This window comes from Chiloscyllium punctatum, chromosome 11 (genome assembly GCF_047496795.1).
Source record: "Chiloscyllium punctatum isolate Juve2018m chromosome 11, sChiPun1.3, whole genome shotgun sequence".
In the NCBI taxonomy this organism is placed as follows: domain Eukaryota; kingdom Metazoa; phylum Chordata; class Chondrichthyes; order Orectolobiformes; family Hemiscylliidae; genus Chiloscyllium; species Chiloscyllium punctatum.
Window position 1 is genome coordinate 19,419,229 of NC_092749.1, and position 13,872 is coordinate 19,433,100.

The 13,872-nt window shown below is 44.4% G+C and overlaps 1 protein-coding gene across 5 annotated transcripts in view; it reads right to left on the reverse strand.

The window, feature by feature from the left end:
* Window positions 1-1,106: 1,106 nt before the first annotated feature.
* Window positions 1,107-13,872, reverse strand: part of tspan33b (tetraspanin 33b) — a 68,313-nt gene continuing 55,547 nt past the window's right edge. For 3 of the 5 annotated variants that reach the window (XM_072580412.1, XM_072580411.1, XM_072580413.1), the window contains 3 exons: window positions 5,277-5,405; window positions 4,297-4,458; window positions 1,107-2,823 (listed from right to left, as the gene is read on the reverse strand). In XM_072580412.1, the coding sequence (XP_072436513.1) occupies window positions 2,758-2,823; window positions 4,297-4,458; window positions 5,277-5,405 (357 nt within the window). In that variant the 3' untranslated portion in view covers window positions 1,107-2,757. The remainder of the gene's footprint in view (window positions 2,824-4,296; window positions 4,459-5,276; window positions 5,406-13,872) is intronic. The other 2 variants (XM_072580414.1, XM_072580415.1) reach the window with 1 other exon arrangement.

The window sequence follows — 13,872 nt, forward strand, 5'->3', positions numbered from 1 at the left end:
AAGGGTTCAGAAAAGATTTACAAGGATGTTGCCAGGGCTGGAGGGTTTGAGTTATAGGGAGAGGCTGAATAAGCTGGGGCTGTTTTCCCTGGAGCATCGGAGGCTGAGGAGTGATCTTATAGAGGTTTACAAAATCATAAGGGGCATGGATAGGGTCTTTTCCCCAGGGTAGTGGAATTCAAAACTAGAGGCATAGGTTTAAAGTGGGAGGGGAAAGATTTAAAAGGGACCTAAGGGATACGTTTTCACCCAGAGGGTGGTGCCTGTATGGAATGAGCTGCCAAAGGAAGTGGTAGAGGCCGGTACAATTACAATATTTAAAAGGCATCTAGATGGGTATATGAATAGGAAGGGTTTAGAGGGATATGGACCAAATGCTGACAAATGGGACCAGATTAATTTAGGATATCTGGTGGGAATAGCTAAATGGGAGCAAAGGGTGTTCAAAGTTTGTGAGAAGATTTGTAGCTCAGGTGCTCGTTGTTGTGGTTCTGTTCGCTGAGCTGGGAATTTGTGTTGCAGACGTTTCGTCCCCTGTCTAGGTGACATCCTCAGTGCTTGGGAGCCTCCTGTGAAGCGCTTCTGTGATGTTCCCTCCGGCATTTATAGTGATTTGTACCTGCCGCTTCCGGTTGTCAGTTCCAGCTGTCCGTTGCAGTGGCCGGTATATTGGGTCCAAGTCGATGTGCTTATTGATTGAATCTGTGGATGAGTGCCATGCCTCTAGGAATTCCCTGGCTGTTCTCTGTTTGGCTTGTCCTATAATAGTAGTGTTGTCCCAGTCAAATTCATGTTGCTTGTCATCTGTGTGTGTGGCTACTGAGGATAGCTGGTTGTGTCGTTTTGTGGCTAGCCACGACCAGCTATCCTTAGTAGCCACATACACAGATGACTAGCAACATGAATTCGACTGGGACAACACTACTATTATAGGACAAGCCAAACAGAGAACAGCCAGGGAATTCCTAGAAGCATGGCACTCATCCACAGATTCAGTCAATAAGCACATTGACCTGGACCCAATATACCGACCACTGCAGTGGACAGCTGGAACTGACAACCGGAAGTGGCAGAGACAAATCACTATAAATGCCGGAGGAAAGATCACAGAAACGCTTCACAGGAGGCTCCCAAGCACTGAGGATGTCACCTAGACAGGGGACGAAACGTCTGCAACACAAATTCTCAGCTCGGCAAACAGAACCACAACAGCAAAGGGTCTGTTTCCATGCTGTACAACTCTGTCTCCACTACTCTACTGTGAGCAGTTTTGGTCCCCGTATTTAAGGTAAGATAATTGTTTCATTGGAGGCATTTCAGCAGAAGTTCATTCAGATGATTCTCCAGTACGGAGGAATTGAAGAGGTTGGGATTCCCCTCCTTGGAGTTTAGAAGAAGGTGAGTTGATCTCATTAAAACCTATCGGATTAATAAGGGGCCTGGTAGGGTAAATACTGAGAAGACATTTCCCTTCATGGGAGAGTCTAGGACCAGAGGGCATAGTCTAAGAATAAAGGGATGCCAATTTAAGACAGAGACAAGGAGGAATTTCTTCTCTCGGGGGTTGAGAGTCTTTGGAACCCCTTGCCACAGAGAACTGTGTGGGCAGAATCCTTGTGCATATTTAGGGCTGATATAGACAGATTCTTGATCATTAGAGGAATCAAAAGTTAAGCAGACAAGACAGTAAAATGGATGTGAGGAATGTTGGATCAGCCTTGGTTCTATTGAATGGCATAGCAGGCTTGAGGGGCCGAATGGCCTACTCCTGTTCCTATTTATTATGGAATTACTTCTGTCCTGAATAACAGCTAGCATGGAAATTGATCACCTTGGTGGATTATTTAAGTAGGTCCATGTTTGTGATGGTTTGTGGAACATTGGGGTTCAATTGCCAGCACATTTATCCCAGCTGAGTGGTGGAAAACATAGTCATATCAGGGTCCCATTTCTAGCTGCTCCCTAGTGACTGGTTAGTTCATTCCTTGTTAATTCCATGCCTGCAGCAAAGTGCATGTCTGTAATCATCAGGTGAAGGTGAGGAATTGGAAGTCAAGGGTCACATCACCTGTCACACGTCACTGTGGGAGCAGAGTAAGAATCAAAGGGACTGCACTGTCAATATGTAGGAGCAGGGTAGAGGAGTGTGGGAGTGGGGTGGGCATAAGAGATAAGATGGAAGAGGAGAAACACCAGATAAAACCAGAATGGTGTGTATATTATGTACCTTCTCTTCACTGCTAAGTTGTAGGCTATTGCAATAATTTGGAGACAGCAGTTTTTACTGCCTATCTTTTCAGATCAGCATTGGGTGAATTACACTGCAGAACTAGCCTGATAAATATATCAGCTGTTTAGTCATGCTTTCGTAATGTGAAATCTATGTTGGAAATTATGAAATTGTTCTCAATTTTTTTGACCTTGTGCTGACACGCTGAATCACTCAAATAGTTGCCTCAAAACCAATTGTGGGAAAGGGGATGTTGGCTGAGAACGCAGCTGACTGCAGTGCTCCTTGTGATCCTCAGTATGTGCTCTGTTCAACTCTTAGTGATGCAGGTGAAAGATGAGGAGAGAAACTGACAATGCACCATCTTGGATTCCTCCATTTCAGTTGATCAGAAATAAAAGAACAGCATTTCTCATAAAAAAAGGTCTTGAATGTTCTTTCAGCCAGTTTGGCATCTTTGATTCTTGGCTAAGGCTCAGCAAATGACACTGCCTTTGGTTTGTTTCCCATAGACAAGGCTCCAGTCATTATATTGATTTAATCTCCTCTTTGATCTGTCCAATCAGCATTCGAGACAGCACAATCCCTCCGATCTGCAATGACAGATCAGAGAAGTACTTAATTTCCTGAAAAAAATACAATTTCAGCAACTTCACCTATTCACCTTACACATGCTCATTGCTGCAACTAAGTCACCTCAATGCATTTTAAGGTTACATGTAGGTCTCCCTTGTTGTCCTTACTGAGTCGTTAAGCCTGGCCCTGTATACTGGGGAGGAGGTCCTGGGGCTTTAGGAACATCCCCTAGAATTGGAAGGTTCTATGGATTTCCAATTTTTTTGAGATGCGTGAGTTTCCTGAGGATGTGAGGGTCTTTGGTGTGGGGTGGAGGGGGCTGGGGGTATGAGAATTTCCTGGAGGTGTGAGAGTTTCCGGGAGATGTGAGACTTTCTGTGGGGTTCGACGTTTCCTGGATGAAAGAGGGGTCTGAGAATTCCTGAACGATAGTTTCCTGTAAGTTCAACATGTCCTAAAAGCTGTAGGCATTTACGAGGGGTCTGGGGCTTTCTGAGGGGACCACAGGATTACAAAGGATTTGTCGTTTCCTGGGGGTTCAGGAGGTTCCTGGAGATTGAATATTATTTGAGGATATGAACACTTGCTTAAAGCATAAGAGATTCGTGGGAATTTGATAGTCTTCTGGGATTTAATGGTTTGACAAGGGATGCAAAGTATCCTGGTTACTCATAGCTTACTGGTGTTAGATAGCTCACTGGGGCTTGGAGGCTGGGGAATTGCCACAGTGAACATATACATATATTATATTCCATCAAGGGAGGTTCACTGGGCTGATACCTGAAAATGCCAGGACTGTGTTATGAAGAGCGATTGGTTGGAATGGACCTTCACCAGAGTTTAGAAGGATGAGAGGAAATCTGATAGAAAGGTAGAAAGGTTTAACAGACTAGATCCAGGAAGGATGTTTTCCCAGGTTGGGGAGTCTAGAACCAGGGGTCACAGTGCCAGGATATGAAGTAGACTATTTTGGACTGAAATGAGGAAAACGTTCAGCACTCAATGGGCGGTGAGTCTCTACAATTCTCTCCCACAGAAAGCTATGGAGGCAAACTCACTGAATATATTTAAGGAAAAGATTGATAATTGTTTTAGATATTAAAGGCATCAAAGGGTGTGGGAAGGAAGCGGGATAGAGATAGAGAATCAGCCATGATCATATTGAAAAGCAGAGCAGGCTCAAAGGGACAAATTACCTACTCTTGCTCCTAGTTTTCTATGAGTTGTGCTGTTTCCTTCCTGCTGGTCCCAGCTGTTGTAATAACTGGTCCCTTTATGCTGTCTCCCATCATTCCTCTCTCCCCCCTCCTACCAGCAGCCCAGGCTAATCTGAACACAAATACTTCAATCAGTCTCTGAGATATTTGCTGTTTATACCTGCACGAATCATGGCTCAAGCAGAGACGGAGAAATATAGGCACAGGCAGCTGGATACATACAGATACATGCACCTATATATGAATGGTCCTATCCATACTAAGAGTGCCTACCTGTGGCAGTGCCAGCCCAAGCACAATGCCTCCCACCAGCAGCAGATGACTCTCTATCCAGATCGCTGCCTTGTCAGCACAGCCCACCGGGTGCAGGAATTTAGAGGCTTCCAGTTGGTTTAGCGATTGTTTCCCAAAACCACACATTGTATTGATCACTGACTGAAGGCAAAGGGAGATGATAAGGAACAAATAAAGTAGGTGGTAGACATTTGCACAGTGGCATGCCTTAGGGACCCCAGCCAGAGAATGGGGGTAAGAGGGCAGATTTCCCAGCAGGCATTGCTAACCTCAGGTACACTTGAACAGGTTAATGTCTATAAAACAGGAGCTGACATTGGAAAAATGCCATTCTCATGCATGTAGTATTTCAATCCACTGGTCACTTTGGAGTTACAAAGTCAGAATCATCAAAACTGCAGAAATAAACTTTTATCCAATTCAAGCACCTAACATCTAAATCAAGTCCAGTGTAAAAGCAAAACATGTTCCTTTGGCACAGTGGTAGTGTCCCACTTGCTCCAGAGAGTGTGTCATAACAATTATGATGTTTTGATTAAAAATATACAAAAGCAAAACTGCGATTGCTGGCAAACTGAAACAGAAAAAGCCACAAGCAATTAGTGGGTCACACAGTATCTGTGGACAGCAACAGAGTTAACATTTCAGTCTGTGACCTATCAACAGAATAATTCTTTAAACTCGTGCCTAGATAATAACGGAGGCAAAATAGGGCAGTCAGCCTCAAGAATCCAACCCCAGGAACACCTGGTACCTGGAAGATGGGTTTAAAACTTTTTTTAACAAAAACACTGCATATTTTCTTTACTTCTTCATTTTTCTGCCTTTTATTCTGTGTTTTGTTTACTTTTCTGTGTTTTACGATGGCGCCAGACAGTGACGACACCATTTTCACCGTATTTTGTAACAATATACACATGACAATAAATAAAGCAAATCCAATATTTCGAATGGCTTACCTCACCAGGTATCAGTGTACAGCAGGAGTAAGGCACACCACAGCGTTCGGGGCTGGGATTGGTCGGGGTACAGTTGAAATACATGTTTTTTGACCAATCTTTGTAGCTGTTCCAACCACAGCATTGAAACTGCAAGAAGGTAAAGGAAGAAAGATTTTACAGGGTGCCCATTATATTAAGATCATCATTAACACTATTTCAATAAACGTTTCTTTGTGAATATATTATAAATATGTATCTATATTAAACAGACATTATAGAATCTGCAAGTTAAAAGCATTATAACATACAGGATTCTGGGTAATCCAAGATGGAGGACAGGAAAAATTTCTGGCTGCAACAGCTGTTCCTTTTTTTTGAGATATTTTAGGTGCTGGAGGTGATTTCCTCAAATTCCAGGAGTAGCAATTATTGTTTTATATGCTGTTGCATTGTTTTGGAACTTTGGAAAAAAAAGTCAAAATAATAGCAGTTTTAAAAGGGAGATGAACAGACAAAGGAGGTCATTGCGGGAGAGAGAGAGAGAGAGAGAAAACATGCACAGCTACTGCCTTTACTGTTTGAATTCATGTGTCGCTAGACATCGGAGTGCATCTGGGAAAATTAACAAACAGTGAAATTCACAACTAATCTTGGAGGAACTGTTGGGCGAATTTCACAGCACGGAATCAGATAAGTTAATCATTGTTTTAAATGTGGCCTACAGAGAATCTGCAGTAGTGAGTAGAGTGGGTTCTTTCTTGATTATATGTTTTTGGAGATATGTCTCTTGATTAAACTTAAAATATAAGCCATAACTAGTAATTTAACCTGGGGCAGTGTTTGTAGAGGAATAAGATGGTGTTATTTTCTGGGTCTGTAGATTGTGATGGAACAAAAATGGCCTTCATATGGAGAGATATGTAGTGCGAGCAGCAGCGGAGGTAGGACGAACTTGGAAGACTGCAGATAAGGTAAGGCAGTTTTTATTAAAATTACTTACCAGTAGCGGGCAGCGGTCGTTTTCTCTTTCACAGAAGGAGCGGGAGCAGTGGAGGAAGTGATGGAGACCAGAGGGGTAGCCGGGAAGGTAAGCAGTGAGTATAAATACTCACCCTTCGACGCCAACGGCCATTTTAAGTGCGAGCAGCAGCTGAGAAGGAGTGGGAGCAACGGAGGAAGTGACGTGGACCGGAGGGGCAGCCGGGAAGGAAAGCAGTGACCATATATATCAGCAAGGCGGCTAAACCCGAGACTCTACTACCGTAGTGTCTCCCACCCGCCCTCCTCCTCTAACCTAGTTAATTAGTAGGAAGAGCGGGAGCAATGACCAGGGGACTGCCAGTAATATATCTGGGCAGTGGCTGAACCCAAGACACTACACGTGTTGTGTCTCCCACCCTCCTCTAACCAAAAATAGGACTCGGGTTTGTTAAGGTAAGGATTTTCTATTTTTTTATCGGTGAATGCTTAAAAATTTACTTTTTATAGTTTATCTATTAATTGGTTTTTAGAAAAAGATTATAGCAGAGAGGTATCAGAAAGTATTTTAACTCAAACCTATACAAAGTAATAAAGTAATTAACTAAGCAGAGATGTCTGGGAAGGTGGTGTGCTATAGCTGTATGATGTGGGAGCTGGCTGATCCCATTGTGAACGGCAGTGACCACATCTGCAGCAAGTGTTGGTTGCTGGAAGAACTCCGGATCAGAATTGATAATCTGGAATCTGAGCTTCAAACACTGCGGCACATCCGGGAGGGGGAGAGTTACCTGGACACTTTGTTTCAGGAGGCAGTCACACCTGGGAGATTAAGTAATTCACATTCAGCTAGTGATCAGGCTCATCAGAGTGTGACTGTAAGTGAGGCAGGTAGGGGGAACCTGAGTTCAGGAGTGCAGGAGCCTCAGCCCTTGACCTTGTCTAACAGGTATAAGATTCTTGCTCCCTGTACGGATGAGGAAAAGGGCTCTGGACAGGATGAGCCAGCTGATCACAGCACCATGGTGCAGAAGGCCATTCAAGAGGGGGGAGCTAATAGACAAGTAATTGTTATAGGGGATTCTATAATTAGGGGGACAGATAGTATCCTTTGTGAGCCGGATCAGGAGTCTCGCATGGTGTGTTGCCTGCCTGGTGCCAGGGTGCGGGACATCTCCGACCAGCTTGAAAGGATATTGGAGCGGGAGGGGGAGGATCCAGTTGTTGTGGTCCACGTTGGGACTAACAACATAGGCAAAGCTAGGGTGGAGGACCTGTTTGGGGATTATCAAGCACTAGGAAGGAAATCGAAGTACAGGTCCTCAAGGGTCATAATCTCCGGATTACTGCCCGAGCCACGTGCCAATTGGCATAGGGATAAGAAAATTAGGGAAGTAAACACGTGGCTAAGGGATTGCTGTGGGAAAGAGGGATTCCACTTCATGGGGCATTGGCATCAGTTTTGGAACTGGGGGGATCTGTACCGTTGGGACAGTCTCCACCTGAACTGATCAGGTACCAATGTTCTAGCGAAGAGGATAAATAGGGTGGGCAGTAGGACTTTAAACTTCTGAGTTGGGGGAAAGGGAAAGTGAAAGCGACAGGGAGTATGGAGTTAAATGGAAAGATAAGCAGGAGGATGGCATGTATGCAGGTGGATTTAACCTTGAGGCAGATTAGGAATGCAACAAAAAGGAAGGATAATTTAGGACATCTTATGACTTCCAATATCTCTAATGATAAGAATGTTAGCATTAAGGCACTTTACCTGAATGCTCGTAGCATTCGTAACAAAACAGATGAACTAATGGCACGGATCATCGTGAATGATTATGATGTGGTAGGCATCACAGAAACATGGTTACAGGGGGGTCAGGACTGGCAGTTAAACATCCAAGGATTTTCAACTTATCGAAAAGACAGGGAGGTGGGCAGAGGGGGCGGGTGGCCTTGTTAGTTAAGAACAAAATTAAATCTATGGCACTAAATGACATAGGGTCGGATGATGTGGAGTCTGTGTGGGTGGAATTGAGGAAAAAAAACCATAATGGGAGTTGTATACAGACCTCCTAACAGGGGTCAGGACCAGAGGAGCAACATGTACCGGGAAATAGAAAAGGCATGTCAGAAAGGCAAGGTCACAGTGATCATGGGAGACTTCAATATGCAGGTGGACTGGGTAAATAATTTTGCCAGTGGATCCAAAGAAAGGGAATTTTTGGAATGCTTACAGGATGGCTTTCTGGAACAGCTTGTCATGGAGCCCACAAGGGAGCAGGCTATTTTGGACCTAGTGCTGTGTAATGAACCAGACTTTATAAAAGATTTTAAAGTAAGGGAACACTTTGGAAGCAGCAATCATAATATGGTAGAGTTCAGTCTGCAGTTTGAAAGAGAGAAGGCAAAATCGGATGTAATGGTGTTACAGTTAAACAAAGGTAATTATGAGGGCATGAGAGAGGAACTGACGCAAATCGACTGGAAGCAGAGCCGAGCAGGGAAGACAGTAGAGTAAAAATGGTAGGAGTTTGTGGGTATAATTGAGGACACAGTACAGAGGTTCATCCCCAAGAAAAGAAAGATTATCCGGGGAGGGATTAGACAGCCATGGCTGACAAAGGAAGTCAGGAAATGTATCAAATAGAAAGAGAGATCCTATATAGTGGCCAAGAGCAGTGGGAAATCAGAAGATTGGGAAGGCTACAAAAACAAACAGAGGATAACAAAGAGATAAATAAGGAAGGAGCGGATCAAGTATGAAGGTAGGCTAGCCAGTAATATTAGAAATGATAGTAAAAGTTTCTTTCAATACATAAGAAACAAACGACAGGCAAAAGTAGACCTTGGGCCACTTCAAACTGATGCTGGAAGCCTAGTGATGGGAGATAAGGAAATAGCTGGAGAACTTAATAAGTACTTTGTGTCAGTCTTCACAGTGGAAGACATGAGTAATATCCCAACAATTAAAGGGAGTCAGGGGGCTGAGTTGAGTATGGTTGCCATTACAAAAGAGATAGTGCTAGAAAAGCTAAAAGGTCTTAAAATTGACAAATCTCCTGGCCCCGATGGGCTACATCCTAGAGTTCTGAGGGAGGTGGCTGAGGAAATAGCGGAGGCGTTGGTTGAGATCTTTCAAAAGTCACTGGAGTCCGGGAAAGTCCCGGATGATTGGAAAATCGCTGTTGTAACCCCATTGTTCAAGAAAGGATCAAGACAAAAGATGGAAAATTATAGGCCAATTAGCCTAACCTCGGTTGTTGGTAAAATTCTAGAATCCATCGTTAAGGATGAGGTTTCTAAATTCTTGGAAGAGCAAGGTCGGATTAGAACAAGTCAACATGGATTTACTAAGGGAAGGTCGTGCCTGACAAACCTGTTAGAATTCTTTGAAGAGGTGACAAGTAGGTTAGACCAGGGAAACCCAGTGGATGTGGTCTATCTAGACTTCCAAAAGGCCTTTGATAAGGTGCCACACGGGAGGCTGCTGAGGAAGGTGAGGGCCAATGGTATTCGAGGTGAGCTACTGGTATGGATTGAGGATTGGCTGTCTGACAGAAGACAGAGAGTTGGGATAAGAGGCTCTTTATCGGAATGGCAGCCAGTGACAAGCGGTGTCCCACAGGGTTCAGTGTTGGGGCCGCAGCTGTTCACGTTATATATTAATGATCTGGATGAAGGGACTGGGGGCATTCTAGTGAAGTTTGCTGATGATACGAAGATAGGTGGACAGGCAGGTAGTACTGAGGAAGTGGGGAGGCTGCAGAAGGATCTAGACAGTTTGGGAGAGTGGTCCAGGAAATGGCTGATGAAGTTCAATGTGAGCAAATGCGAGGTCCTGCACTTAGTAAAAAGAATACAAGCATGGACTACTTTCTAAACGGTGAAAAAATTCATAAAGCCAAAGTACAAAGGGATCTGGGAGTGCTAGTCGAGGATTCTCTAAAGGTAAACATGCAGGTTGAGTCTGTGATTAAGAAAGCGAATGCAATGTTGTCATTTATCTCAAGAGGGTTGGAATATAAAAGCACCATTGTGCTACTGAGACTTTATAAAGCTCTGGTTAGGCCCCATTTGGAGTACTGTGTCCAGCTTTGGGCCCCACACCTCAGGAGGGACATACTGGCACTGGAGCGTGTCCAGCGGAGATTCACATGGATGATCCCTGGAATGGTAGGTCTAACATATGAGGAACGGCTGAGGATCCTGAGATTGTACTCATTGGAGTTTAGAAGGTTAAGGGGAGATCTAATAGAAACTTACAAGATAATGCATGGCTTGGAAAGGGTGGACGCTAAGAAATTGTTTCCGTTAGGCAGGGAGACTAGGACCCGTGGGCACAGCCTTAGAATTAGAGGGGGTCAATTCAGAACAGAAATGCGGAGTCTTTTCTTTAGCCTGAGAGTGGTGGGCCTGTGGAATTCATTGCCGCGGAGTGCAGTGGAGGCCGGGACGCTAAATGTCTTCACGGCAGAGATTGATAAATTCTTGATGTCACAAGGAATTAAGGGCTACGGGGAGAATGCGGGTAAGTGGAGTTGAAATGCCCATCAACCATGATTAAATGGCGGAGTGGACTCGATGGGCAGAATGGCCTTACTTCCACTCCTATGTCTTATGGTCTTATGGTCTTATGTACTTCTTGTCAGATGTGGGAGTTTAAAGAGAGTTTAAGTGTTACTGCAGATTATATCTGCTATAAATGCTGTTGGCTGCGAATCTAATCAGATCGAATGCATCAGCTGGAGGGACAGTTAGAAGCGATGAGGAATTTGCAACAGCAACAGTATGTGATGGATGGCAGTTATAGGAAGGGGGAAAAGTCTCAGATACAGTCACATAGACAGGTTAACTCCAGGAAAGGTATGAGAGGTAGGCAGCTAGTGCAGGAGTCTTTTGTGGATATACCCATTTCAAGCAGGTATGCAGTTGTGGAAAATGTAGGGGGTGATGGATTCTCAGGGGAACGTAGCATGAACTGCCAGGTTTCTGGTATTGAGACTGGCTCTAATGCAATGAGGGGTACGTCGGGTTCAAAGAGATCAATTATGTCAGGGGATTCTCTAGTCCGAGGTACAGACAGATGTTTCTGTGGCCAGCAGTGAAAAAGCAGAATGGTGCTCAAAGTTTGTGAGAAGATTTGTAGCTCGGGTGCTCGTTGTGGTTCTGTTCGCCGAGCTGGGAATTTGTCTTGCAAATGTTTCGTCCCCTGTCTAGGTGACATCCTCAGTGCTTGGGAGCCTCCTGTGAAGCGCTTCTGTGATGTTTCCTCCGGCATTTATAGTGGCCTGTCTCTGCCGCTTCTGGTTGTTCCGGCCACTTCAGCAGACAGCTGGAACTGACAACCGGAAGCGGCAGAGACAGGCCACTATAAATGCCGGAGGAAACAGCACAGAAGCGCTTCACAGGAGGCTCCCAAGCACTGAGGATGGTGTGTTGCTTCCCTGGTGCCTGGGTCAAGGATGTTTCAGAGATGGTGTAGAATGTTCTCACGGGGGAGAGAGGCCAGCAAGAATTCATTGTCCACATTGTAACCAACGACATGGGAAGGGAAGAGGTTGAGATTCTGAAGGGAGATGACAGAGAGTTAGGCAGAAATTTAAAAAGGAGGTCCTCGAGAGTAATATCGGGATTACTCCCAGTGCTACGAGCTAGAGCTATGAGGGCAGGAATAGGAGGATAGAGCAGGTGAATGCACGGCTGAGGAGTTGGTGTATGGGGGAAGGATTCACATTTTTGGATCATTGGAATCTCTTTTGGGGTAGAAGTGACCTGTACAAGAAGGACAGATTGCACTTGAATTGGAAGGGGACTAATATACTTGCAGGGAGATTTGCTGGAGCTGCTCGGGAGGATTTAAACTGGTAAGGTGGGGGGGGTGGGACCCAGATAGTGAGGAAAGAGATCAATCTGAGACTGGTACAGTCGAGAACAAAAGTGAGTCAAACAGTCAGGGCAGGCAGGGACAAGGTAGGACTAATAAATTAAACTGCATTTATTTCAATGCAAGGAGCCTAACTGGGAAGGCAGATGAACTCAGGTTAGAAACGTGGGACTGGGATATCATAGCAATTACAGAAACATGGCTCAGGGATGGGCAGGACTGGCACCTTAATGTTCCAGGATACAAATACTACAGGAAGGATAGAAAGGGAGGCAAGAGAGGAGGGGGAGTGGCATTTTTGATAAGAGATAGCATTACAGCTGTGCTGAGGGAGGATATTCCCGGAAATACATCCAGGGAAGTTATTTGGGTGGAACTGAGAAATAAGAAAGGGATGATCACCTTATTGGGATTGTATTATAGACCCCTAATAGTCAGAGGGAAATTGAGAAACAAACTTGTAAGGAGATCTCAGCTATTTGTAAGAATAATAGAGTGGTCATGGTAGGGGACTTTAACTTTCCAAACATAGACTGGGACTGCCATAGTGTTAAGGGTTTAGATGGACAGGAATTTCTTAAGTGTGTACAAGACTATTTTCTGATTCAGTATGTAGATGTACCTACTAGAGAAGGTGCAAAACTTGACCTACTCTTGGGAAATAAGGCAGGGCAGGTGACTGAGGTGTCAGTGGTGGAGCACTTTGGGGCCAGCGACCATAATTCTATTCATTTTAAAATAGTGATGGAAAAGGATAGACCAGATCTAAAAGTTGAAGTTCTAAATTGGAGAAAGACCAATTTTGACAGTATTAGGCAAGAACTTTCGAAAGCTGATTGGAGGCAGATGTTCGCAGGTAAAGGGACGGCTGGAAAATGGGAAGCCTTCAGAAATGAGATAACAATCCAGAGAAAGTATATTCCTGTCAGGGTGAAAGGGAAGGCTGGTAGATATAGGGAATGCTGGATGACTAAAGAAATTGAGGGTTTGGTTAAGAAAAAAAGGAAGCATTTGTAAGGATAGATCGAGTGAATTCTTAGAAGAGTATAAAGGAAGTAGGAGTATACTTAAGAGGGAAATCAGGAGGGCAAAAAGGGGACATGAGATAGCTTTGGCAAATAGAATTAAGGAAAATCCAAAGGGTTTTTACAAATACATTAAGGACAAAAGGGTAACTAGGGAGAGAATAGGGCCCTTCAAAGATCAGGATATTGTGTGGAGCTGCAGAAAATGGGGGAGATACTAAATGAGTATTTTGCATCAGTATTTACTGTGGAAAAGGATATGGAAGACATAGACTGTAGGGAAATAGATGGTGACATCTTGCAAATTGTCCATATTACAGAGGAGGAAGTGCTGGATGTCTTGAAATGGGTAAAGGTGGATAAATCCCCAAGACCTGATCAGGTGTACCCTAGAACTCTGTGGGAAGCTGGAGAAGTGATTGCTGGGCCTCTTGCTGAGATATTTGTATCATCGATAGTCACAGGTGACGGAAGACTGGAGGTTGGCAAACATGGTGCCACTGTTTAAGAAGGATGGTAAGGACATGCCAGGGAACTAAAGACCAGCGAGCCTGACATTGGTGGTGGGCAAGTTGTTGGAGGGAGTCCGAAGGGACAGGATGTACATGTATTTGGAAAGGCAAGGACTGATTAGGGATAGTCAACATGGCTTTGTATGTGGGAAATCATGTCTCACAAACTTGATTATGTTATTTTGAGGAAGCAACAAAGAGGAGTGATGAGGGCAGAG